This window comes from Megalops cyprinoides, chromosome 7, assembly GCF_013368585.1.
Source record: "Megalops cyprinoides isolate fMegCyp1 chromosome 7, fMegCyp1.pri, whole genome shotgun sequence".
NCBI classification, from domain to species: Eukaryota; Metazoa; Chordata; class Actinopteri; order Elopiformes; family Megalopidae; genus Megalops; species Megalops cyprinoides.
In genome coordinates, this window is record NC_050589.1 from 12,570,606 (window position 1) to 12,598,475 (window position 27,870).

Below are 27,870 nucleotides of genomic sequence, written 5' to 3' on the forward strand. Positions count from 1 at the left end.
CAGCAGTAGGTTTTCTCACTATTTGTAATAGTAAGAAAAACCACATAATAACTACCTTTTCAGCATATCCTGTGTAGCATCTGCTTCTTCTTGCACAATATGGTTGTTACCAGTAGTAGACTTTTGTTTGAAGTAAATAATTATATTATTATTACAATTTAAAATAACAAAATAATATTATTTTCTACATTAATAGTTTTAGAAAATTATTGTTTAATACATCATCATTATTATTTTGGAGTTTGTGTTTTTTGTGTCCATCATAATAGGAGCCATTGACAGTAATTTCAAAACATTTATGCTGATTGTATGGGTGCAAGCTTATATAGGATAGATATTTTATAGGATAGGTATACCCAACCACAGTGGACAAAATTTATAGTGAACGCTCTAATGTTTATTCAAAACACAACTAAATGTACACAGATCCACTGTTCCATGTTGGCTTTTCTGTGCAGCTAGCATTCTGCTTCTGACAATAGCATGGTGCTGAGCTCAAGGGAAGTTCTAAACAGGAGATGGAAAGATGAGGGAAAGAAGGGGGAGACCCTGACTGTCATCCCTAAGAGGACTCCAAATGTTTGTATGAATAATATGCATTCAATTTAATTTTCATTTCATTCTTATTACATTAAACCAAGACAAGTTACAAGTAAAATGAGCAAAAAGTTATAGGATAATATAAATGTCCAAGATCAATGATATCATATTATAATTATAATACATAATTATAATATAACAATATACAGCTGAGACTTTCTTCACCGGATCTGAAAGAAAAATAAAAGAGACAAAAATGTCAGTTTGGTACAGTACATTTTAGGCAAATTAAAGGATCTGGTCCTGATGACCACAAAATGGCAACAGGTTGAGGTCATTTTTGTTCCAACTCTTGCTCTGGACTGTATTCTCTAATCGTTTGGAGAATTCTGACCTGCATCCTCTTCATACTTTTGGATAATTTCGAGCATTTGAATGTTGGATTTGATTTGCTGCAGGATCTGTTAACAATTTAGTATGATTCTGTGGACTGTAACAATTACAGAGCTTTCAAGCTTAATTAAAATCAAACAAATAAATAAAAAAATCAAGTAAAAATATTTATGTATGAATAGCTATATAAAATAAAGTTTTATGATAGGACTGACATTTTAGTAATTTTTTGTGCAATACAATTTGTCAAATACAGAAAGAAGCAGTTAATACACAGGTGTGAAATGCTTCATGAAATTAAAAAAAGGCATTAACTTTTCCACTCCATCCAGAACATCCATTTTTTGAATTGGGCGGCTGTTTAGAAGATTGCAGGAATCTTGCTTCTTCCAAAGTTTAATTCAATCACATAAAGGCTGTGAAGGAAAGCCTTCACCACCTCTCCCTAGAGCAGCGTTTCCCAAACCTCTCCTGGAGGACCTGTGACAGGGTGCTGTCACTATGGCTGAGTATGTGCTCTGACTGCCATATCAACGAGCCAGGCTCTTCGGCATTGTGGTCAAGCTGCAGGTTTGGCACCCCGTAGACCCGGGTTCGAGATCGGGTGGGGTGACAGCTCTCACCCTTCACTACAGGACCCCTTTACAGCAGCGTTTCCCAATCCTCTCCTGGAGGACTCCCTGCCCTGCATGTTTTAGATTTCCTCCCTGCTCCAACACAGGTAATTCAAATGATCAACTCGTTATGAACTACTAAAGCTGCTCAATAACAAACTGATCATTTGAATCAGCTGTGTTGGAGCAGGGAGAGATCTAAAACATGCAGGACAAGGGGTCCTCCAGGAGAGGTTTGTGAAATGCTGACCTAGAGACTATGGCTGCATCCGAATACTCAGTTCGCACTAATGTCGGTTAAGAACCTACTACCCGACCGTTACTGTAGTAGAATTTACCTCAGATTAGCGATCTTTGATGGTACCACAAAATGTCTTATGCTGCAAAAATGGCACTTGACACTGACAGTGCCACTCAAAGGCGTTGTCGTACATCTTCGCGAAGAGCGACTTGCAGGCAGCTTTTTATGCTTTTCTCAGGGAATTCTTCTTCTTCGGCTATTCAGACTCCAGCTGACTTATGGGATAGCGTAGTGTAGTACGTTTGCACAAATTTCAACGGATGTAGTATGTCATCCGGGTACTGTTCGACTACTATTAAATGCCTACTGAGTATTTGGACACCCTCCAGATTGTGACGTACTGCTTTTTGTGTACTATATAGTAAGGCAGTATGAGTATTCAGATGCAGCCTAAATGATGACTGATTGGTCATTTGTTGATTGTTCACATGTGTGTAATTGGTTTGGGGAACAAACCGCAAGCCGCTAACAAGCCGCACCTGACTAATTGACGGTGGATTAAATACAGATGGGCCAGAGAGCAGGAGGGAAGGCTCATTTTGTCCCTGCTTTTGGTTGGTGTAGGCTGATTTCTTCGTCTTTATAGTTTTGTTTTAAAAATAAATTGTTTCTTTTAACCTTAATCCTTATGGCTCATTTATGGAAGAAGTGTCGGCCAGCTTCTCTACAAAGGCACTTTCACGTATTTTCTTAAAGGACTGGCAAGGAAGCTAAATTTATCTGATAAAGCAGAAGAAAATGCTACTCACTGTGTATTTGTCCCATTTCTTCTCTGGGTCGTACGGCTCCCAGCGGCTTGCTGGAAAGATGTGCTTGTTTTTTTCATACCAGCTCCTCAACACCACCTTCCCTGCATGAGACTGTGGGCAAGGAGTAACACCCCCGTGTTACAGAACAGTTTATGGGTGTGTATTACACACACACACACACACACGCTCGCTCATGGTAGAACCCTGTCATTCCTTGGGGACTTCTAAATGGGTATGGATTCTGCTCTTTACTAATACTGAAGACTTACGCACACAGATGGGTTTGTTCTCCACAAAAATGCAAAATAAATTGACGCAATAAAAAAAACAGTTATCAAGATGTTCAATAAAAGCCTTGACTAACGTTCACTGGCATTCTATAAAACACGTGAATGAGAAAAACCTCACTTCATCTTTTTCCACTGTGGCGTCGCTTAGCAACCGAACATCCTCATGAACATCAAAGTTAAACAGCGGTCCTTTGGGGGCAAACAGAATGCTTGTTAAACCACAGAAAGCACAACATGAAGGCAAAATACCCTCACAAAGACTATTCATTTTAATTGAGTCCAGTCAATTTCGGGTTAGGTTTACATGCCGTGTCTCCAGTAATCAGTTTCAGTGCTTGCAGCAAAACACAGGAATGGGAGAGACAGCAATAGTATAACAAACTGAAAAACCCTTCAAACGTATATTTAAGATGTATTTAAGAAGAGGCAATACTAGGGATTAATGTGAAGGAAATCTCAGTAAACTTTACCTGCTGGTAAAAAGACACTGGATATATAGATTGTGCAGTTGACATACCAATGTTCAGATGTATGGCTCACAGTGAGCCTTTTGTACATGGACAAATAAAACTCTTCTTCCCTGTAAATAACCCTCTTTGGAATCCCCATCTGTCCACTAGGTTTGTCTCACCATAACCTTCTACACTGATACAGGAATGCTCAAGTGAGACAAACGCAACCCTCTGATACACCATGACTTAGTTTTCACGCTACCAGTCACACAGTAGACCTCAGCGAGGTAGGGGTGAACTGGAGTTTGGGCTCTACTCCACTAATGTCACCTGCGGAAAGAAACTTGCAAGCATCTGGCAAATCGCAGGGCACCTGAGAGGTGAAACAAGGACCCCCTGGCTGACCTACCCAGCCCTGTCCCCAGCAGAACAAAGCAAATCTGTTCTGCTGGTGTGGACACCCAGTCACTGTTGGCAGATGACACATCTGGTTTCAGACCTGAGCCGTTGAGCTCAATCTGCACTTCAGGTGAGCACCTTGCTGCCACTTGGGAGCCACAGACAAAAGTCTGTAGCAGTGACAACATCACCACATCCAATAAAATCATTCCCTCCAATTAGACTCACTTATAAAAAACAGGAAGCAGACCACTGTCTTATATTTTTCAGTTCTCAATATTTTTCTTAGTTTCTTGTCAGCACATACTTAAGTATGGCAACATTTACAAGTTGATGGTGTCAACAATAAGCATCCCGATTTATATAAATTTTGCCCAAAAGAATAATAAAAAAAAAACTCACCACTTTTTCCTCTGGCTTTTGTAACAATGAAGTCGTAGAAGCTGTGATGCTGGAAGACAAATTACAAAGTTCAGAAGCCCAAGCTAACCGCAAAAATGCAATAAATTTGACTAATGACCATTTCTGGAGGCTGGTTGAGTTTTTCTTTGCACGATCTTGGCTTTATAGACCTTACCCTCATGTTTGAAAATTTAGTCACATCTGTAAAAAATGATCTCTTTTGCAATCACACTCCCACTTCAGCCGCACATCCTCCCTCCCTCCCTAACCTCAGCTGAGTGTTTTGAGTGTTCTAGTTCAAAATGGCTGCCACATATCATCCAGGAGGGTGCAAACCTCCTCACCCACTTCACTGTAAAAAAAAAAAAGCCACTGAGATACCCAGATTATTATTATTATTATTACTGATAATCTGGTTGCTCCATAATTAATTCTAGACACCCAGAAGAACGCAGAGAGCTTACGTGTGGAATGATGAGATCCTCTTTAATATACATCAGCTGTTCGACTCCAGCCGACCTGCCACACAGAGACAATTTTACTCACCATGTCTCTAGTGAACTGACCCATCAAAAACATAAAGCAACAACCTCTGTGAAATCTCAGTAAAAGCCTCTCTGTGAAATTTCTTTGTGAGACCTCTCTGTCAGACCTCTCTGTGAGACTCTGTTTGAGATGCTAAGCGTGATTCTGCTCAAGCAGCACCGAGAGGGAGAAGACTGGGGTTAAAACGGGCAGCCTCTAGGTGACTGCAGGCACTAACCTCCTTTGTACCTTCCCACTTATCTGAGCGCTTCACAAGCATTTGTTAACTTTAGCAGCACAGCGGTTTAATTTTCACTCTGATTCAGAGGTTGCTCCTTTCTTGCATTTTCCCCACTATGCCAGATATCATGAAGAGATTGACAAAAACAAACTAACTGCAGATCTGATGCTGCTCGGCCACTTCTGACAGGGATGCAGTAACAGAACAGAATGAAGCTTCATAAACACTGTAATATGTTTTTCTCATGATCACTAATCTGTGAAAAATTTCATTGGCTCACCTGTTAAACAGTATGTGTCTTGTATGAAAGTTTATGCAGGGCAGCAATTATGACTATGCATACTAGTCAACCCACTACACACTCCTTAGCAGCCTCTTATATCCAAAGGGCCTTTTACTGACTGAATCTCTCTCACTTGCCTTTTCACCTAAACATTTCAGCAAACGTCTTTGTAGCGCCATGTCAGAGTGTACAAACTTAGCTGATTGTGACTGAGGTCCAGTGAATTGCCACTTTTACCTCAGCTCACTGAAGTCTTTCCTGAGGACTTCCAGAGCTTTCTGCAGAAACTGCTGCATGGTGTTGCCTTTCTTCATCTGCACATAAAAAAAAACAACAAAAAAACCACAAAGATCCTGATTGCCATGCCATACTTTCACAGCCCAGGACAAACAAGTTTAAAATAACCGTTATTAGTACAAGATGGCCTACATTAGTACAAACCCATAGGCTTCCAAGCACTGCACATGTCGGTCTTCATTACAGCTTAATCCCTTCCACATGTGAGCACATGCATCTACAAATTGCTCATCATTTGGCAAAACCATGGTCCTTAGCATCTAATTCTTAACATGCCTCCCCCCAAAGGTTAACGGGTGGTAATTCTTGTATATCTGATTGTGCCTGGGATTGTGATCGCGTCCAACATTTCAGATTAGAAAAGTCCTCCACAAACTGAAGAACATACAGCACTGTGACACGGAACATAGTAAAGCGCACGCATAAGGATGCCTGAAAACAACACAGGCTGAGGAGCCTGCTCGTGCCGTTGTACTCTCTAATGATCTTATGGAGAAGATGCGCTCTCTTAGGGAGCAGGTATGTGCGTGCTCTCTTAGGGAGCAGGTATGTGCGTGCTCTCTTAGGGAGCAGGTGTGCTGAAGTGCACTCTGACTCCACGTGTGACCCCCCCCCCCCCTCTACCTTTACAGTCCGGCGATGTCCTGAACCGTCCCAGTAGCTGAAAGTGATCTCAATTTCTTCACCTGCAACAGAGCAAACCAGACGCTTTCAGGCAAAGACAGAGTACGCCCCCTGAGAATTACCACAAAAAGCAGCTAATGGTGTCACTTAGGCTCTAAGAGACAATGACTTCTCCGGACACTAAGGAGGGATCCAACCTTCTTTTCCACAACTATACAACTTTAAGTTGTTTTAGTGTCCTTACATTCTATTTCTGCACAGGAGAGACTCTGACCCATAGGGACTTAGACAGCAACCAAATCATTCATATAGCTATTTAAAGAAGCAGTGGGAAGTACCATAGTCAATGGCTACACCCACGGTGCCCACTAGCAAAGTTTGGGTTACAAGACTTGCCCCTTAACCACTGCGCTACACTGCTGCAACCCTGGCCAAAACTCCAAGGTTAAACTGCACTTTAAATTATGATAAAATGACCCCACTGTGTGTTGAGGCCTCAGTCTACTGCACACACAAGCATTAAATTAAAAAACAGAAAATTACTCTTTTCACTGAATTCACAAAACAAATTTGAAGCAATTAAATCCTCTATAAGCCAATATGATCATCTTGAAATGTCAGTAATATCAAAAATACAGAACTTGAGATATTGATAGGAAGCATCTAATATGACAATAAATCACACAGAGAATATAACTGAGGAACTGATACTGTTGTGATGTCACATAAAGCCTCCTACCTTGAGATATAGTCTCTAAGTGTTAGGTAGGCAGGGTTATAAGGGGGGCAACCATGATTGGTGGGAATGGTCTGTTTTAGCCAAACAAAACTGGGGATTGATGATTTAGTAATGGGATTTTTGTGACATCTCACAGAGCAGGCTCCCTTCCACCTGTAGGCAGGAAGCCTGGGTTCATTTCACATTAAAAAGCGGCCCGGTGACAAATCTTTACCTGACATCAAAACAGGATTAATGTCCTTTATAGATTTTGTGTTTTTTTGTGAAATGACAGGCCTTCATCCTTAAATTTTGCTTGGACATGCCAAGCACTTAACAAGTGGTTGCTGCATAAGAAATACCTTATACATGCCTCACTCTTTAAACAAAATATTCATTTATACTGTACCATTTTTACTGTTACTTTGAGGGTACTCCAGTGCAATCAACAGCCACATGTATTACTCGCAAAACTAGTCATCAAGCACATGGGTGGTTCCTTACTCTTGATTTTTTCCTGTTTACGTTCCCACTCCTGCCGAAGCTCCTCCCTCATACGATTCTCCTCTTCCTATAAGCACATAAGCGTTTAATTTAAGTCTAAACAAATCTCTTCCTAAACAAAGTCACATAAACATTCAGTTTACATCCAGGCAAGTATCATCCTCCTATAAATGCATAAATGTTTAACTTCAGTTTAAAGTTTAAGATACAATTAAAAGAAAAGCGGGTGACTCACCTCTCGATCCCTGTCAGGCAGAAAGCTGGTGTCCACGTCAGGGTTCTTTCCCAGTTTCTTCTTCTTTACTGGGATATCTGAGAACAGAAAAATGAAACAAAGGAATGAAAAAAAAATCATTCTGCTGGTCTTATTTCCATGTTGTTTCTCAGCTGGTTGAGCTTGGTATACCAGCTTTGATATTTTAACACCAAGGCATATTTCATTTGTACATAGACATCCCCATTGAATTACATATTTATATAGAGGTCTATGGACAGATTTTAACACTCTACAAATTCTTAAGTAAGCAACCCACATTCCTCTTCTTCCTCCTCCTCCTCTTCCTCCTCCTCCTCTTCATCTTCAGGGTTGAAGGACAGGCTGGCAATCTTCCTCTTCTGCTCTTCCTTCCTCTTCTTCTCTTTCTGCTTCTCCAACTTCCTGTGGAGGCAGGGCCAGACAAGAAGGAGATAAGGACAGAGAGACACTGGCCAACAGCTGCCTTTATTCACAGATTAATGGCAAGATGGAAAGGAGTCTACTGTTCAGCTGGCAGTGCAGCTAAAATGATAAGACTATTTTCTTCTCACACTTGACTGCTATCACGGACTGCTCAGTTTTTGTAGGTTTGGATTAGAATACATTTACACAAAGTTATCTACCTTCAAACTTCCCTCATCTGTATGTGAACAACGTTATACCGACTTAGCTCTGTTTCCATAATTTGAGACAAGGTGACACTTGTAGAGAGACTCCTTTTCAAACTCTACGTAGAGTTAGTGATCTGGGAAGGAAAGTTAACTGGCAAGTAACAATACGCGCATACACAAAAAATTCCACAAAACTATAATTACAGAAACCAGCAATAAGTCCAGTGAAGAACAGACAAATGCCTACCAAATTAACTGCGCCCTGAGGGACCACATCACTGTCAAGTGTGTTTTGCTCAGGCAGCTTCTCAGGCTCATCTCGGCAAGATGAATTATGAAAGATGTGCATGTGCATTTAACTGAAAGAGAGACTTGGACACAAATCACAAAGAGAGGGGCTCACAGCTGCAACTCCTTTGACTGTTCCTTCTTGGCCAGCTGCTTTTCGCGCTCCTTCACCAGGGCCTCCTGCTTGGCCTTCATGTCATTGAGAGTGACAAGGCCTGAAGAGAACATAAAAACCCCATGTAAAATGAAAAGGACACACTTTGCAATTTCTCCCTTGTTAGTCTGAACAACCTCATTACATTACACTCATCCAGAGCGATTTCCATCACAATACAACACAAGTGTATCCATTCAATTTAAACAAGCAACAGTGTCAGACCAGGCTCACAACTCTCACAGACCAGTGAGTGTGAGCATAACACTATTCAAGCCCTACCACAAGCTAACTTGTGCACTCTGACAAAAGGCAAGTATACTACAATAACACGGTCCATAGAACACAAATTCATAATATACCATAATATACAATTAACATCAACTGGGCATACTGGGAACTCTAGGCAGAGAAAATATGGAAGCTACAGGTGAGAGAAATAACGGTGCTCTAACTTGCTCTTTGCCTTCAACTGTGGCACCAAATATATTCATACTTTGACAAAGTCTTTGAGTACAATCATGTTTTAATTGAATAAAACTACATCAAAAAGCATGCTGTGGCTGTTGTGGTTCACTTGCAAGATGCTGTCTCTTTAAACTGACAGGAAGGAACCCAGCTAGATTTGAACCACTCTTGCCTGCACAAGCTCACTCAACAGGAAAAGCATTTAAATCATTCTAAGGGACTGAAAACATATGGAATGGCTTTAGTGAGTTAACTACAGATCAGGTGAAGTGACTAAAAACATATGCTTTGTGGACGGTGTGAAAAAGAAAATCACTCACCCACAGTGCTGGACTTCAGCTCTGCTTCCACAGCATCATAATGGGCAGAAAACTTCTTATCAATGTTGGACTTCACCATGTTGTCCTACAACAGCAGAAGAAGGTTGGATATTGTACATTACATTACATTCATTTAGCAGATGGTATTATCCGGAGCAATTTCCAGCAGAATAGAACATGTGCAACCATTCAAGTTGAATGAGCAACAATGTCAGACCAGGCTAACAACAATCCAAGACCAATGAGTGTGAGCATATCACTATTCAAGCCCTACCTGTTATTAACTAGTGTGAACTGACTAGACAAGGGAAACAGACCCCAAAACACATCACAATTCTCCACATAAAATAAACAGCAAACGCTACAAGTAGCAGGTGTTAGGAGGCAAAGACTGAGGTGGAACCGAGATGCAGTGTTCAGATTGCACTGGAAGACGGCCAGTGATAGTAATGGAGTTTACAAGATAAATATGTTAATATAAGGACCTTTCCAAAAAAAATTCTTTATGATGTTAATTTGTCAGTGTCTGTCAGACCAGTCCCCTCACTTTCACTACGTAAAAGGTTTCTCACATCTGAAATCTCAAATTAGAAATAAAAGGGAGCGTTCTCTGCCCTTGGAGTAGTTTAGTGTACTTCATTCGGAGGAAACTGAAAATTAGTTCGTTTTAAGCACTACCACTATTGAGCCAGACAACTAGGTTGACATGATCTTGAGTTATTGACTTCCTAAAAGCGCATCTTTACTCTCCAAATTTGAACGCATACAGCGTCAAAGACCTTAATGATCGCACTACAATGAACAAATATAGCTACACCACTCTTTTCTTAATGAATCCGTGAAACAACAAATTCTCCCCCTATTGACTTTCTAGCGAAAATACCAAGTTAGCACAATGTTTCGCACTTGACAGTCCGCCACGCTGCTGCGCGTATATTTGCTGCAGTTCGGCATTCCATGTTACACGGACTAGCTCCACATGATCAAAACATTGCAGAAAGCGTTGTGCTCACTCCACTATCGGAAGACGAACCATGCAAAGAGGTAACCAATGCACACAATTAACAAACTAACGTTACTTGATCTTGCTATCTAGTTGGTTAGTTCAATCATTCGTTTTAACTGTAACCCTCAACGGGCACGTTTTCACTGAGCTTCTCAACAAAGTAGCTAACTACATCTGTGTAGCAAGAATCAAACAGCCCAGAATTCAACTTTTTATCTAGCATTTTGACATCAAACATACATATGAAACATCTTGTAAAGCTGACTGATTACATGAGAGTATTGTTTAGCTAGCGACTATAATCGCTGGTTAAACCTACAGATTGTTGACTTGTTAGCAGGCTAACGTTACCTCAGCTATTTTTTGTTTCAGTTGCTCCAGCTGTTCCCGTTCTTTTTCTCGCTTTTTCATCAGCTGCATAGCCCTCCCAGCTTCGCTGGCGGCTCCCTTGTACTGCGCCATGGCGTCTTTATCTCAAATAAAATTCGAATCGTTTAAAATGATACAAATACCACCTTCAGTTTACGAGACCAAGGCAGAGCATCAGGGCCGAAACACAGTATCATGCGCAGGCGCACAGCAGAGTTTTCGGATAGTGTCTCGGACGGAAGTCGTCATTTTAATCTTCTGCGTCTTCCTCCTCCGGTTGTTGCTGCTCCATCTGACCTCTAAGTATTCCGGCGACACGATCTACCATTAATCATAACATGACCGATGGCCTCACATAATCTTTCCTATCACAGTGTCCGAAGAATGACTCTATTCCAGCTGTAAGCAGGTCAGAGAATGCGTATATTCGGCACCGGGAAACTTAATGGCCAACCAGCGACCGAGTTTCATCCATCTATTAACTTTCTATTTAGCGCTCTTTCTTACAAGTGAAAGTCGCAGATACTGATATTAAGTTTTTGGTTGAAGTAACAGAGCTAAACAACTTATATCCTGCAGGTATTAAAGCACTTTAAAAACGTTTCTATCGTGTAGACCCATAGGAAAGAAAATGTGCTGGTTCTGTCAGAAGTTAATAAGGCCGAACATTGGGTTCTGGCTACATAATTAGGTTTGTGTGGTCATGCTTCAAGATCTGTAATAATTTCAGAATTATGCACAGTGAATGACAGGTCTTTTCCCCCCATCCCTCCAGCATAGATGCACATTCCTAGGACATGTTCAAGTCTGTGTACTGATGGAAGTGATGGCTTACCCAGAGGCCTTTGTTGCTGCTGCCCGACAATACCTGGCTTCAGGAAAGAAGAGGAAACCCTTGTCTCGGTCTTTGTGCTTGAACCTTGCTGCCCAGATCCTGGCAGTGGATTCAGGTCTGAAACCTGCACTGTTGTACGACACCAACTCAGCTGGGCCAGACAAGATCCAGCAGTACCTGCACACGCTGGGGGCATTCGGACTTGTGGCCAATGCACTGCATGTGGTGGTGGTAGATGACAATACCCTTATTGTCAACTTGGACCTGATTATCTTACACTTGGAAGAACTGCTTTTGAAAAAAAACATTTCTGTCATGGATGTGTCTCAGTCGAGGGCTCAGCCCATGCTGACAAACATGGAATCCAGTGGGGCTGAGGAGTCAGTGCAGGGAATTCTGGGTGATTTGAGAAAGCTAACACAAGGGGCAGGGAGAGGCACCCCTGAGGTCCTCACTGTGGGAGAGGGGCTGTGTGGGCACTGGAACCTGTGCACCCTCTTTGGAATCCTCTTAGGTTTCCCTGCCACCTACTGGTTTGACCAGAAGATGAGTTTTGAGAACTGCCTGAGTATGATGCCCCTGCTGGTTACCACAGCCACCGCTTCCTGGGATGCCGTTGCCGGGGGCAGCAGGCACTGTTTCTACTCCTTCAGCATCCCACAGGTGTTGATGTCAGAGACTCAGCCCATGTTGGACAGCTGGGCTGAAAAACTGCATGAGCGGTTCAGCCACCAGTCCACCTTCTCTGCTCTCACAGTTTCCACAGAGACAGTGCTCCTGCCCTCAGTTGCACTTTGAATCTGATTCTATTCCCTGGTCATACAGGCCTGCAGTGCCTTCTGTGACTGCCAGCAGGGCCAAAAGCACAGCACATGAAGGACTGCAGGGAACCCTAGCAGCATGTCACAGGCAGTACACAAGCAGCTGAATACAAGTAAAGTGGTTATGATTTTCACAAAAATGTACATAAGTCATGACAAGTATTTTTAAGTTGGTTATAAATCTTTTTTTACAAATAAAAAAATTCCACCTCTCGCTGTTAATGTTGTATGAAATGGCAGTTTATGTCAATGTCATCCTAGAATTTTAGCTTTCCTTACCTTGTTCAGTACTTCTGTGATCTGTCATCAACATTGTTTGAGATATAAGTAGAATCTCACACTCGGTACTAAACAGGAAGGAGAAACTGTGACTAGATTCCTTTCGGACATAAAACTTACTGAGCAATGCAAGAGGTTTGGCCTCAAAAAACATTGCACACACTGCAGGTTTTTTAAATAATAAAAAACCAACAGGAGGTTGATGAAATCAGACCAAAAGATTTTTTAGACAGGTTTAAATCATCACAACATTTCAAAAAACATATTCTGGGCAAACTATTTTGGTCTTACAAAAAGGCCACCCTTATCCCGTCTCAATTTTGCAGAGCACTCTCAAACATGCTAAAGCCTTATGTTTGGTGTTGTCTGTTTACTGGCTGTCTTTACAAATTAAGCAACCTTTTGCACCTCTGAAATATTTTCCTTCAGTAATAGCACATTATTATAGCCGTATTACCATAGTTGTGTGTGTCACTTTGCTCATTGGAGCCACCTTTTCAATCCTAATCAATGAACATGCCTCCCAACATACTCCCAAAAATAAATATTTGAAAGCAGCTAAGTGCCAAACAGCAGGGCCCAACTCCAGGCTAGCTCTATGTGAGAAGGCAGCCCTTTATATCAAATATGTGACACAAAACAAGCAATCATTTCACTCTTTCACACATTTTATGCATCATTCCAAATTAAGATTCCATCATCAGCAGCACAAATTTCACAGCATTCATGACCTTTATGACACATTCATAGCCTTGGGGTTGTATGTGTATTCTGAGTCACTTATCCTCTTGGGGTATACAGAGGGGTGGTAATGAATTTCACACAGCAGTTGAGTCATCACCATTTAACAGACAACCGCTTTGCAGTAGATGTAGTGTGCAATTATGAAATAACCATTATCCAAGGACATGCTCCTGTCATACCAATGAAAACATTTACACTATTGCCATCTTTCAAAATTTTGAAAGGGCACAGTGTTGACAGCTGAGCATCTGAGTTCCTGATGTTCTGTGTAGTTTACATGTCATACTGTTTCTCTTCTGTCTTGCATCTCTCCATAGTGCTTTGACAGAATGTAATGAATTGCATCCATGACATTTTAACATCAAAGAAAGAACACATTGCTAGCTATCACTTTTCAATTTTGAAAATCACGAGCCATTAACATTTTCAGAGATTTCAGCTTAGCTTGTGGGAAGTATAATTTATTGGGGTTTTACATTTTCACAGAGCACATGACCTTTACAATTTTGGTCCAATGGCTTAGAACACAGCAGTGGGACATCCAGTCTTCCTTCACACTCATTCAGATGGAGCTGAAAATGTACACATACAGGAGAAAGTCATGGTTTTAACTGTGTGCAATAAAACAAAAGCACTGCAATCTTCGTTACAAAATCCCCACTGTGGGAGCAATTTCCCATACACACTAACTGCCATAGGCTTAATGTTCAAATCAAAAATAAAAAAAAAAATACATGGAAAAAGGAAATGTTTTTATTAAATTTGAATTAAATCATTCTAGAACAAAGTCAAAATTTAATCTGCAATTAAGACCTGGAAGCCTGGTTTACGTTTGGAGATACCAACCTCTTTATACTGCTACAACTACTACAATCACGAACAGCAACAATTAATTTTAGCAGACACTTTCTCACTATGCAACATTAAATTTTTACAAAGAAAAACATTTAGTACCTCTCTCAGAATGCTGCCGGAAGTTGCAGCTAAGCGACTGGTTGAGGCGACATCAAATCGAAGTCAGACAAATTCCTTGCCACCCAAACTCCCGCTGCAAACAGACCTAAATTCACCAGCAGGTTCCTGTGAGGCAAAGATATCCAGCATGAGGTGGTTTTCTTTTGGTTTAATTCAGAGAGGGTGTGCTTTTTACCTCGATGCCTTGTTAATAACTGGAAAACGTGCAAATAACAAACAACTGACAGCCACCTTACAAAAACAACAAACCAATACATTTAGCACATAGCTACATGCAGGGAGTGAATTCATGTTCAATTTTCTATTTAGTCATTTTACAAACCTTTTAGTTTTATGACCAAATAGGAACGCAGTGAAATCAACACACTTGAGCAAGCTGTCATGCAGTATTTATGCAAGATAACACCAGTACATGTTTAACATTTTATGTGGACAACTTCTCCTCTGAGAGACTCAAAAGTTTTTCCTTGTCATTTCTAATGTTTAGAAATGTGACATGCCTTGAAAAAAATACGAAGAACCATGCTACAATTTAAAAAAGGCTTTCATTTCGATTACAATTAATTGGGTTATCGATCATGTAGTTGGACTCTTTAACAAGTACACATCTACTCGACTGTCATTGTTATGATTTTCTTTCCGTTTTGAAATGACCGCCATTCGAGGCTGTTCGAGATCATCACTTCAGTGCGATCGGTACATAGATCAACTGGGTTTTATACTGTCCGGATGGGCTAACCACACAGTAACCACACAACTAAACATTGTGAAAGTGGATGTCCGCAGCCCCTGATTGATGATCGTGACTGAGAATCATCCGACAGAATCTTCCAACATTTCACCTGGAAGCCTCTGAAAATATTGCCCCAGGGACGACAAACAGCTTCAACCCAAATCGTGATATTTTGGAAAGCCCACACTACTTTACACATAAATATCGCAGCAAAAGCCAGCCATCTTGCGGTGGCCATTTTGGAATTAAAGCTGGTTATATCTCAAGTTAGCTGCAGTATGGAAGGTAAACCAGTTCGACTAACGTTATCTTCACCCAACGCAACATAATTAACACTACACAGTTTAACATTATGCTGGCTTTAGGTAATGATGCCAAAGAGCGTTCATCAGCCCAACAATTAAAAAGCAAGCCTAGAATATTCAGAACAAGATCCAAGATCACTCACTTAGTGATATCAATGGACTTCACCCATAGTAGTGAAAGCGTGCGTAAATCGACAAACTAGATAGCTAAACGTTAATAAAATACCACAATACCATTTACACATAATGCTATATCTTCAGTCCGAAGGGATTACTGAGTTACTTGCTAACAATGTCATGTGTGTAGCTAAATTCACCACACTGCACACGTGGGTTGCTAATGGCAAGCTAAAACAGTTCCCTCTGCGCACAAACCTCCAGATTACTTGATTTAGTATCATAATCACCTTCTGAAGTCATTCCTGTCTGTGGCAAAGCGACATGCGGAGGAGATCCACTCCTTGATGCCAGAAGGACCCGCCGCTGATTTCTTGCTTACCCCACTCATCCTCGGTAACGCTTGTGTGCTGACCTCTTCGTACAGCTTCCTACATTCGACCCAGGTTACTAAACGTTTAGGATATGAGCCACGGACGTGTCGATTTACTGCCACCTACAGCGCGGAGGCTGAGCTGTACTACACGAGACGATGACGTCATGTCTTCACAAATTGTTTGGGCTAATTAAAACGCCAGAACCCCAGTATCAAACGTCTTAATTAACACGTATTTTCTTTTTCCTTCTGTACTGTTACTTCAGTTGCTAACATTGCACTAGCAGGTGCCGAATAGTTTCTTGCGTTCCGTTGTGGATGCATAAAACATATTTCTCTGTGTAGCATAGTATAATGGAAAACTCTTGGTCCTTTTAACTAGCAAATTTTTTTATGCTGGCGAATGTGTGATAGGTCAGTTCAGATAGTGTCTGAAGAGATGTGTCTTCAGACCATGTCTGAAGGACTGCAGTGATGGACCTGTCGGTAGCGGGTCAGGGAGCTCGTTCCACCACTGGGGAGCGATAGAGGAGAAACGTCGTTGCCTTGCAGAGCGAGAACAGCCCGCTCTGTATGTGCGAAGAGCAAGACGTCCAGTTGCTGCTGAGCGTAGGGGCCGGGCGGGTGTCGGGCTGGATGAGGTCTTGGAGATAGGTAGGGGCTGTCCTGTTGACTGCAGAGAAGGCGAGGGTCAGCGTTTTGAATCTGATCCTGGCTGCGACAGGAAGCTAGTGGAGGGATTTAAGCGCACATTTAACACATAGATTTTGCACGAGCATTTGTGTTAATTTAAATCGCCGACATATGAAGCCCAGTACTACACAGACTTGGTCTGCAGTTTCTTACATTATGAAAATGGCCGTTGACCAATTGCTGAAAATAAACTAACAGTGCACTTCCTTCTAGCATCACTGGGACTAGGCATTGACTGCCTGTTTCTAGTGAAATTTTCACTACAGTCCTTCCCGCTCTATGTTGTTGAACTCCTGTTTGTCTTTAGAGACACAGAACCTGTCTTCTAAAAACAGATGTTTTAGCAACTCCTCCGCTACACCCAAGTACTTGTAAATTCTAAATTAATTTTCAGAATGCGTGCTTCTATTTAGATTACATTTAGCAGCCATTTCGACATGGCACAATTGTATTTATGTTTTCAGTGTTCAGGGGTGTATGTGACGATCCTAGCTCAGTTGATGTTTATTCATTACAAAGCAAGTAATAATAGCTAATAACAAGTACAACAACAACAACGATAACAATAATAATAAACAAGTTAAGACTTTCTAATCACCATGTTTATCTCCTTTAGAGAGCATATTCAATGTGGTTTTTTTGTGTGCTTTAAGCTTTTATTTTGAAACGGTTAGAGCTACGACCGGTAAATTCCATCGGAACTGGAATTCCTCTCTGCTTATCGAGGCGAGTTCTGCGCTGCTTCCTGGTTCCTCCAACAGGGAAGCGCGGTTCCTGTGTTTATTGTAAGCATTCGTTAAACTTCTCAAAATCAACAACAAGAGGCAGTGAGGAGATAATCAAGGTAAGACATGTGTAGGTTTTTGCTTTTGCGAGTGGTTACAAAAGCTGCTAACTAGTTTTGGTGGTAAGGGAGCACACCAGAGTTATCGGTAACTAATTAGCGTTAGCTAACTTTTAGCTTGCTAGCTGTAGGTGCCTTAGCAGGGAAGGTAGCAAACTTTGCACCGACGAACCTGGCGAAGTAGACTAGGCAACAAACTTTGATCCAGAATCCTGGAAACTAGAAACGTAGTTAGATAGCTAGCTAGAACCGGCGGCAGCTGTCTTAAACGTCGGCTAACTAGCTAACTCGCTAGATAATATGCAGTTGGATCTGGGGTCTGGGTTTTCGCGATCAAGTTACATGGCTAGTTAGCTTACAAACCGGTTCCTTGTCCTTACAGCGACGTCTTAGGAATGTTTATAGGTATATTATACCTTCTCATATGAGCGAATAATCGCTGACTAGCTACGTAGTTGGATTGATAGGTAATGGTGAAATCGTCTGCTTGCTACCATACTTACAAATTAGTTCAGGCAACTCGTTAACCAAAATGGTCTGAACTGTTTGAAATTGTTAGCTAGTTGTTCTCCTGTATCAAACTAAAGCATATAGTGGACCTTAGCAGTGTTGTCGGTCAAAGATTCAAACAGACAAGTTAAAGCTGTATTTCATGTGTTAATCATGGTATATGATATGCATCTTTACAGATTGTTAACACACCTGGTTGGGTGTAACCATGGCTACTGGGGGTGAAGATGACCCCTTGCAGAACGGCAGCCAGAATGAAAACTCCGAGGAGTTACCCCCGAGTACTGGTAAGAAAACCTCCATATTGTCTTTTAAGATGCTTTTAAGAAGCGGGGTGTTTATTCGAAGTAGGAATAACGGCGGAATAACCCCTCAGAAAGCCTGTCCTGAATACTGAAAGATATTTGGAGACTGGTGTAACTCTACCTCTCTCTGGGTTTTTGGCAGAGGCGCATGTAGTGCAGGAGACAGAGGAAGTCTTCTGCAGTTATGTGTTCTTCCGATACAACCAAGAGATGGAGGAGGAGGGGGAGAAGCCACCCGTGGACCCAGAGATCACGGCACTCCAACCTGACAAGAATAAGTAAGCAGCCGGCTTGAATGTCCTTGGTATGGTACGAACATCTGTGGGCACAGTCTCACAAAATGCTAACCCTTTAAATAAAAGTACCTTCATCATAGAGGCTTATCTGTAATGTAATATAATGTTTTCTGTCAAAGAATGAAGCCAGTAAAAACACTAATACTGTCACTCTGTCACAGTGTTTGTGCATGTTAATGATGAAAATGTAGTTAACTTGCTTCTCTCTGAGCTGTGACTACTGTTGGGAGCTTTCTGTGACCTCTACTGGTAAGAGGTGGTAACTGCAGGAGCTGTTCAGCGAGTGAGGGTTGCTGCTGTTTCTCTCAGCCTCTCTGTCTCTTTCAGTCTTCTCTATTCTATGCTTAGGTTTACACAACACCTTTCCAGCTAACCCCTATCCAATGACAAGGGCACTATAAGCATATATCTTAGATTACATCGTTTTAAACATGGAGGGTATTCCGGCAGACTGTTTAATGTGCTGTTAAAAATGTGGAAGTACGAATGATGCAGTGATTCTCTCTTATGACCGTCACCTGTTTCTCCTTGGCAGTCAGTTGTGTCGTGTTGGCCAGCAGTTGGCTATTATCGGAGATGACATCAACAGACGATACGACCTCAAGTTCAAGAGGATGCTGTCGCAGCTCGCCCTGACACCAGAGAATGCGTACAACTATTTCTGCAAGGTCGCCAAGAGGTATGCAATTACGAAACATCACAGGGGACAGCAAAGGAGCCAGAGGAGTAATGAAATATTTAGTCACACATTTAATTTTACAATTTGGACAACTGTACAAGATGCTCTGGTGTCCATTTTTAGTGGCTGTGCCATCGGTTGGCAGCAGCAGTTGTGGAGTGGCAGAGGTGTTTCTGTGTTTGTGTTTTCCTTGCCTTTTAATCATGTAATTGCAGAAATTATCCTGCTGCATTTACACAGCTAACTGTGTGGTGCAGGTGAAAGCCGGTCTGAGTCACCTGCAGTAACTGATCCATTTATGTGATTAAGAGCTTAGATAATCAGACAAAAACCCTTGCACATCTCTCGCACTCATACACTGGGGTTGCCTTCCCCTGGGTTACATTCACACGTTAGAGCATTCGAAGAATTGTTCCTACCATGATTTTTGCTGTGGTCCAGAGGTATAAGTGCTCTCTATAGCAATGGGAGATGAAAGCACTGTGAAGCGCCCTGGGGAGGTGTAACAGCAAAGTGTTCAGTTCTTACATAGCCCCCCCCCCCCTTAAAATAATCTGCTACTTTTCATGTACCCCCTAGTCTGCTCTTGTGATCCAGAACTGTGTCCATTCTGCATAACATGTGCACATCATCTTAAACAGCTGTGTTGTACTCTGCCCAAGTGGGGAACCACTAAGTACTTTACCACTAAGCAAATATGATCACATGTATGAGTGAGGCAGTAAATTAGGAACCGGAGACAATGTCCATTCTTTACTTTATAGAATTTAATCATTTCATGCACAGAATAACAGTAGTAATTTAAAAAAATCTATATATGTATTTACATTAGCCATTTTCCTTTGTTTTGTCCTGTTTAGTTGTTAAAGCGTTGCTTGTAAACTATGGAGAGGGGAAACCATGATTTAAGTATGCCATTTAAGGAACTGGCAGAGCCATGATAGTGTGAACAAATACAAATTAAATTTCAGTATAAAACAAGAAATAAAGTGAGCACACACTAATCACAATCTGTAGCTAGAGGTATTGGTATTAAAATTGTGCCATGTTACAGCAAACAGTTTGGGCCAGATTACCTCACACTACTCCAAGATTTCTACGTACATTCATGTAACTGGGCCCTGTGTTTTTCATCGTACCGTATATAGGGAATGTGATCTTTCAAATTTTGTGTCGCATGAATGTTCTGTAATATTTTTGTAAGAGAATTAATCTTAATCTTTGATATTTTAATATCCATAGTTAGTATTCAGTACCACATTCTGATTTTGTCCATAAGTGTGAAGTACTGCATGGACTCAGCCTGAAGAGTCCATTCAGTAGGTAATGCAGTAGAAAATGCCCCAAAATGCAGAGTACTGGGGTTTGGAATGGAAATTTTACTTGGTTACTTGTATCTAATGTCAGTTTGAATTTTAATGTCACTAAAGTACAGCTAGTTTGCACTAATAGTTTGAGTGTGAAATGTGTCAAAATTAAATTACCTGGGTTTGGGACAGGCAGCTGGGAGTGGATATGAAGCAATCCTTGCCTTAGCCGAGTTTGTGGATTTGCCAAGATTAGCATTAATGACACATCTTTGTTATTCAACATAGGGCTGTCCTTGAATTGCTTTATTCTGCATGTCAGGGCAGCGTCAAAGCATTATATGCAAAGATTTTTCCCTATTTTCCTAATGTATGTAGCTAGAAGAGTGTGACCACACATTACTTCCAGTAGTACAAGATAAACATCAGTTTTATAGTTTGGTTAAGATACATTCACAAAAACTTTAAGGAATGTAGATAGTGCTGTGTTCTGTTATGTCTTCCATATTATTCTATCTTTGGTCATCCTTGCTTCTTAAATTGAAGCTTTCTGTGTTCAGTGTAAGATTGAAGCAGCAGGTATGTTTGCTTCAAGAAGCAGCATTTAAACAGATTAAGCAAATGCATTCCATAATTAAAAAGGCTCATTAAAATTTTTGTACTGCCTGCCAGCGTCCCTAAGCAAAGCCTTCTCCAATAGACTGTGTAAATCCTGGTTTCCTCTCTGCGTCTTTAATAAGATAACACAACAAAGGCTTTATTGTCCAAAAAAATGCAAGTGTCAGGCGAGTAACTGCTGCACATTTGGATAATATTTAATTGCTTATCCTCTGCACAACGAAAATGATTTTTTTCTGGATTTGAACACCCAAAAGATTGTTTACTAAAGATCAGTTCAGTACTGCTATTGACATATTAATTTCCTTCCCTAGTTCCCTCCTTCTCCTCATCTGATCATTTCACCTCGCTGTGGCTCTTCTTTATCTTACCTGTGTGATACCTTAAGTAATCTCTTCTGTATACTAGTATAGTATTCCTTTAACCATCTCCTCTGTGACTTACCTGCACCATAACCACCTCTCCTGTATGTTAGCTGTGCTATAATTTTCACTTCTACTGTACAGCAGCTGTGTGGTTACTTTCACTATCTCTCCGCTATATTATGGTGCTATGCCTTAGACCATTGCTCCTATATATGAGTGTGCTGTACCTTTAGCCATCTCTTGTGTACCAGTTGTGCTGTACCTTCAACCATCTTTCTCATATACTAGCTGTGCCTTTAACCATGTCTCTTGTAGACTAGCTGTGCTGTACCTTTAACCATCTTTCTCGTATACTACTTGTGCTGTACCTTTAACCATGTCTTGTCCTTCCTCTCTGTTGCTCCCTCGCCGCTGTAGAGAGGATGAAGCTGCAGGTAAATGCTGTAAGCGCAGTTTTGAGAGGATGAGGATGGGACTCGAATGAGTGCTAAGAGGGACCGGGAGCATGTTTATGTACTGCTCAATTTTATATGATTTTTTTTTTTTTCCTGGTCCACATATAGCTAGTGTTCCATCAGCAGTCTTCTACAATGCTGTGACCGCTAAACGTGAAATATTCATATGAAAAATAATGAATTTGGAAGGATTGCTCCATATATTAGCTTTGCTTCAGTAATAGTAACCATACAAAGTCTAGATACATTACAAAAGAATATCTTAGTAGTCCTGGAGCACCCGCACAGGAACACAAGTTTCAGGTTGTTTCCACTGCTGAGCAGTAAAGGCATTGACAGAAAAAGATTTTAGTCAGTTTCAGAGTTCTTATTGTATTCTTTTAATGCACAAATAGATAAAAGAAACATTAAATCTTTCAGCTTCTGAGCCTCTGTCAGGCTAGTGCCCAAAACATTTGTTGTGTTTTCATTTTGAGCCAACCAAACAGGTGTTTTTTGTGGTTAGTTTGGGTTTGAGTGAGACTCTCCTGATCATACAGCTCTCTCTCTCTCTCTCTCTCTCTCTCTCTCCGCGTTACTTCAGACAGGTAGTGCATTTGATACTGTGAATACAAGGGTGTATGCACCAGCATTGAGCTATATAGTGCTGTAAGTTAAAATGGGGTTTGAAGTGTATATGTACTGCAAGAGAATTTTTGATAAGATGAATAGAAGCAGTCACAGCCAAGATTCTTAGCACCATCATCATGTGTTTCTTCTTTTAACCCAAAAGCTGTAAGATGAACCCTTACAATGCCACAAAATAAACTACGTAAGAGAGTGATAAAGATTCTTGCATTTAAACATGAAGAAAAGTTCACCATTTTAAAATGGATTCCTGGTCAAAAGTCTGAGCCATCACTAGCATATCACATGGAGGAAGCATGTGTGGTGAATTAGGCACTGTGAAGGCAATAATCAATAGGCAAGAAGGAAAGAGGTAATAACCTCTTCAAGGACATGTCACGTGAACCGGATGGCAGCTGCATGAATGGGCCTTTGGTCAGACAGTGAAGTGGAACTGAACTGTGGACTGTGAATGGAGCAATGTTGTAATTAACATTTTGATTTGAGGATCTTTGACCCACATAAAACAGGATGACATTTAGAGGAACATATTTATGGATTTTTCTGAGACGCAGAGGCCCTCTGTATTAACGCAAAATTACAAATACATGTTTTGCACTGTGTGTACGTGGTTTGGGGGGGGGGGGGGGGGCGTCTGAGAGCAGAGTGATCTTAAGACTCTACTGGGATGTTGTGATTGATAGTGTCACTCAGAAGTGATCACAGATGCTTCCTTTATGCAAGGGTAATGGATTCACACATGCTGACACTGGCAATGGCATGCTGAGCATTTTCAGATCACGTTAGGTTACATTAGTGTTTCGATGATTGGTCACTGAATCAAGACACTGTTTGGGTCAGAAATTCCAACACCTATAGATGACTAGCTTTTCCTATGCTGTCCCAAGGGGATTTGAATCAGTTGTTTTCTGCAGAGTGAAAGCTGCATGGTGTGATTTTGGCGGCCGTGGGCTGGTTGTGAGACGCATCTCCCATTCCCTCCTAGCCTGTTCGACTCCGGGATTAACTGGGGCCGCGTGATCGCGCTGCTGAGCTTCGGGTACCGCTTGGCGCTGCACGTCTTCCAGCAGGGCATAACCGGCTTCCTGACACGCATAGCGCGCTTCATCTGCGACTTCCTCCTGCGGAACCGCATCGCACAGTGGATCGCACAGCAGGGAGGCTGGGTGAGGACCAGCACGCTGCCGCCACGCCAGCATACCCACACGGACAGGGACACTGACACCTCTTCACTGGTGCACCTGTGATTGACATCATACTGCTCCCCTGACTCCACCACTCTCTTCATTCCTTAGATTGGTGATGCTAAACCTCTCCATGTGCTGTAGTTTCACACAGTCCTCAGACACATGCACTCTGACACTACAGTCCTATCACATATACAAGCATCCTCTGCTTTACCAACATCCATCTTCACAGCTTTGATGAGAATGCTAACATCAATTACTAATGGTGCGCCATAATCAATTGTGCTTCATAATTTGCAAAATTTGGATTGTGATTCATCATTTGCCCAGGAGTGTTGTCTTGGTAAACGGTGTAGCGTTTTTGTTGTTGTAGCGATGAATCATTCTTTTAATGTAAGGTGAATACATGTAAAATGTAGAGTGACCTCTCTCTCTCTGGCAGGTGGCTGCCCTGGAGTTGGACAATGTCTACCTGAAGTACATGATTCTGCTGCTGGGAGTCGTGCTTCTGGGCCAGTTCGTTGTCAAAAGGTTCTTCAGCTCCTGATGGGGGTTCACGAATCAGTGGCACCCCCTCAACTTTGACCTCTCATCCTCGAGCTCAGGGACGGCAGGTGGGGGGTGGCGGGCAGGGACGGAGAGACAGATGGAACTGAAGGATAAGGTCCCAGTCACAAACATGAAGGAAGACTGTGCAAAGCATTTTAGAATTGTTTTTGGTGAAAGGAAAATTCAGAAAAATGTGTTGTATTTGTCATTAGTACATCTGAAGAATGATGTCTGTACCCCCCGCCTTCCCATTGCAGGTGCTGCACTCACCCCAATCGCTCCAAATGCATCTGCTTCCAGTTTTTCAGGGATCAGTATGTTTTGTTTGTTGATTACTTAGGTGGTTTTTGTGGGGGGGGGGGGGGGGGGGGGGGGCAGGAGTTTTGTCTGTAGCTCAAAAGCATCTTGCAGGTGTGGACAAAGAACTCTCTTTCAAATTCCTGTGACACTGCAAAACCAAGGCTCACACCTGACCCTTTGCAGACCTGTAAAGGACCTTAATAATACTACCTCCCTATCCCAGATCTCTTACACAGGCACGTCTTATGCTCTCTTTGGTTTCACTGCCCCAAGACTCTTAAACAACTGCAGCTAAAAAATATACTAAAATATATTTAAAAACCACTGGGCTATGAACTGATTACATTTAGCTGATTGGGGTGGACACACGATTCAGTTTTCAAAACTGAAGGTGATTTGACATTCAGATTACTGCTGAGTTGTGTGGAGTATGTTAATCAAACACATCAGGAAATCAAAATGATTTTTTTTTCACCTCTACATGTAGATAAATGTCCACTGTCCAAAACACAGGTGTTGAACTTGGACAGAATGCTGTACTGTAATACAGGGAAGCTGTACAGGGGCTGAGATTGGGCATGAGACCGTAGCAGAATTCAGTCACTGCAAAGCAACATATATGAATTTTCTTTGATAAAATCGAATGTCTCATGTGCACACACTGCCATGGTCTGGCACAGCCTGACGCAGCTCCTCCAAGGAAAACCACCAATGTTGTTTATGAATAAAATATGCTGTCACCAAGCCTCACTGTAGGTGAGGGTTTTCAAAAACAAATTGTGCAGTTTGACCGTATTTGGTCCAGATGGCTTTAATGTGTATTGGATGAGTGTCCAGTGTTTTAATCACAGTGTCCTATAGTTCATAGGCATTTGCTCTAAGCCTGTGAATGGCTCTGGTAATGCCTGTCTCTTGCTTTGCTTAGCATCATGTTCTAATACTGAAGATTTTCAATTTTCAATTTCTGTTATATGATGTCATCATCTGTGTTCCATGGATCACAGTTTCTTTTTGATGGGACAGATTGTTAAATTATTTATCAGTTCCCAGAAAAACCACAGCTCCCAGCAAACCTTGTGATTTCATTGCTTTCTTTTATTGTGACCCGTATATCTGGAATTTATTTAAATTTATGAATTTAGTAGGAATGTGGGGAATTTTATTGTGACACAGCCATTACAGGGTGGTTTCAGTAAATATTTTGTGTTTGTTTTTGACTGTTAGTCATTTTTTATCATGACAGCTTACAATACATGTGAGTTTTCCCTCTTCATCTGGATGTTGCTCAAGATGAACGATGGAAGCTTGTTTTGTAGACTCAGATTTTGTCACATACGCTTTTTGCTGGTAGAGATATTTGACATTTATAGGTGAAATACATTTGTTGGATTTGGTATTGCTATCTAACTCAGCTGGATATGGTTAAGCAACAATCAGCAGTTTGTCAGTGATGCCCAGCACGCATGTGTCCTCAGTTTAAAGTAAGGGATTATGCAGATATGTTTCAAACATTAAACTGAGAGGTAAATGCATTTAATGAAGCACATTTATACAGTAATTAAATGAATAAATGTGATTATGTTCATTCAATACTTATTCTGATGTAACAATTAAGATATTGTCAAAGCAGTGTTGTTTGAGCGTTGGGGTTTTTTTTTTTTTTTTACTTTTCCCCAAAGAACTCTAAGTTCTCAAAATCCATACTGTAGAGAGCATAAGCATTATAAAAGAATTCAAAGAAATCAAAAGTCCACCCCAGTGAGCTGAAGTCTGAAATAGTACAATTACTGTCTTCTTTTCCCTGCCGTTGTGAAAATCTCATCCACATGATACCAGTGGATAGTCACCACAGTATCAGGAAAGAAGCAGCATCTTTTTTTCATTTTTGATTTTTTTGGTTTACATTTTGGTGTTGTTTGTGCAATGGGAGTTGTCTTTGTAGCAATTGTAGCAATGAAGACTAATGAATTAAATAGGGACTTTTTACATGGTGATTTCATGTCATTTTTAGTGGGTGCTAAGCTTGTAAACATAAGTGTCAATGACCACTGGAGCATTCCCATCCACCTGCTCTCTGTGATCTGGAGGGGTACAGTAGGGTATCACATTTCAAATTAAACTTAAGTGCATTAACTGGCTTGCTTTGTACCCGTTTATCTTTCAGCTGTGACGATCAACTTACCAACTTTCCTTTTTATATATATGTGGTGCACATTGTTTTTGTATCACACCTGTTGTCACTTATTTATGTAATTTTTTTTCACTGTGATATCTTTGTATTTGCATGCAGGAGGCCTTAGAATGATTTATAATGACTTACTGTAATAAAGACAGCAACCTGCAGGCAACATGTGAATACAGAATGATATTCTTCGTAAACTGTTTGTGCACGTGCAAACTGTTCCACTTACGATTGCATTATACAAGGATAAAGGTTTTCAGAAAGATCAGCCGTGTAAGCATACATAGCCATACTCTGTGTGAGGCACTATAGAATAGTACAGTAATGCATTCTCTTTTTTTATTTCTCAAACATCAATTTCTCAACTGTTATATGTTTTGATTTCCCCCTCATATTTAGAAAATACTGAAGAAGAGTTTTAGATTTCTGTCTCCAACATGGTGTACCAGTGCCAAGTATTTGCTTTAAATTTACTCTGTAACTTGCACAATTTACTGTTTTCTTTTGCAGCCAGTTCTTTGTCATTTGAAGGCATGTGGACATAACATAAATTAATCAATGGATTCCAAACATGATGTTTACATGAGTGATGTGCTGTTGTCTGTAGTGATATTAGTGGAATTCCCACCTCTGTTATACTGCCTACTGCAACTGCAATATATTGCTCAAAATAAGATATTTTCATTGTCGGGTCATATGTGCAATTCCAAAATGGAACAAACAATGGAGTATTCAGTGCATATAAACGTGGTAATTGTGATAATGAAACCAATAATAAACCACACATATTTAAGAGTTTCAGGAACTCAGCTAAATTTGACTGCATCTGAAAATGGACATACAGTTTAATATTCAAAGGATTTCAATATAATTCAGGTTAAAATCGGCCTCTGACAAGGCCGCTGGGTTACCTGACCAGGTATAATACGTGGTCTCCCTGGGGGTTCTTTGGTTAAAAATATAA

At 41.0% G+C, this 27,870-nt stretch overlaps 4 protein-coding genes across 6 annotated transcripts; 2 read left to right on the top strand and 2 right to left on the bottom strand.

Moving 5' to 3' along the window:
• Window positions 1-375: 375 nt before the first annotated feature.
• Window positions 376-11,012, bottom strand: fam50a (family with sequence similarity 50 member A). Its single transcript, XM_036534334.1, has 13 exons — window positions 10,787-11,012; window positions 9,430-9,514; window positions 8,603-8,702; window positions 7,866-7,990; window positions 7,568-7,644; window positions 7,333-7,399; window positions 6,111-6,172; window positions 5,427-5,503; window positions 4,605-4,659; window positions 4,141-4,189; window positions 3,006-3,076; window positions 2,598-2,708; window positions 376-770 (listed from the first exon to the last, which is right to left on the bottom strand). The coding sequence occupies exons 1-13, from the start codon at window positions 10,895-10,897 to the stop codon at window positions 762-764; spliced, it is 999 nt and encodes a 332-aa protein (XP_036390227.1). The 5' UTR covers window positions 10,898-11,012; the 3' UTR covers window positions 376-761.
• On the top strand, window positions 10,408-12,663 carry c7h1orf74 (chromosome 7 C1orf74 homolog). Of its 3 annotated transcripts, none has more exons than XM_036534336.1 (2): window positions 10,408-10,473; window positions 11,580-12,663. In XM_036534336.1, exon 2 carries the CDS (start codon window positions 11,622-11,624, stop codon window positions 12,435-12,437), a length of 816 nt encoding a protein of 271 aa, XP_036390229.1. In that variant the 5' UTR covers window positions 10,408-10,473; window positions 11,580-11,621; the 3' UTR covers window positions 12,438-12,663. The 3 variants fall into 3 exon arrangements, with proteins under 3 accessions (XP_036390229.1, XP_036390228.1, XP_036390230.1); XM_036534335.1 differs by lacking the exon at window positions 10,408-10,473 and adding an exon at window positions 11,084-11,213; XM_036534337.1 differs by lacking the exon at window positions 10,408-10,473 and adding an exon at window positions 11,084-11,213 and having other exon boundaries at window positions 11,585-12,663.
• Window positions 12,664-13,928: 1,265 nt separating this feature from the next.
• tomm6 (translocase of outer mitochondrial membrane 6 homolog (yeast)) lies at window positions 13,929-16,054 on the bottom strand. The gene is made up of 3 exons (XM_036534264.1): window positions 15,904-16,054; window positions 14,438-14,563; window positions 13,929-14,055 (listed from the first exon to the last, which is right to left on the bottom strand). Exons 1-2 carry the CDS (start codon window positions 16,002-16,004, stop codon window positions 14,467-14,469), a joined length of 198 nt encoding a protein of 65 aa, XP_036390157.1. The 5' UTR covers window positions 16,005-16,054; the 3' UTR covers window positions 13,929-14,055; window positions 14,438-14,466.
• A 1,313-nt stretch (window positions 16,055-17,367) lies between these two features.
• Window positions 17,368-24,786, top strand: LOC118780825 (bcl-2 homologous antagonist/killer-like). Its single transcript, XM_036533543.1, has 6 exons — window positions 17,368-17,526; window positions 18,216-18,323; window positions 18,484-18,619; window positions 19,173-19,316; window positions 23,674-23,854; window positions 24,318-24,786. The coding sequence occupies exons 2-6, from the start codon at window positions 18,245-18,247 to the stop codon at window positions 24,420-24,422; spliced, it is 645 nt and encodes a 214-aa protein (XP_036389436.1). The 5' UTR covers window positions 17,368-17,526; window positions 18,216-18,244; the 3' UTR covers window positions 24,423-24,786.
• The last annotated feature ends 3,084 nt before the right edge of the window (window positions 24,787-27,870 follow it).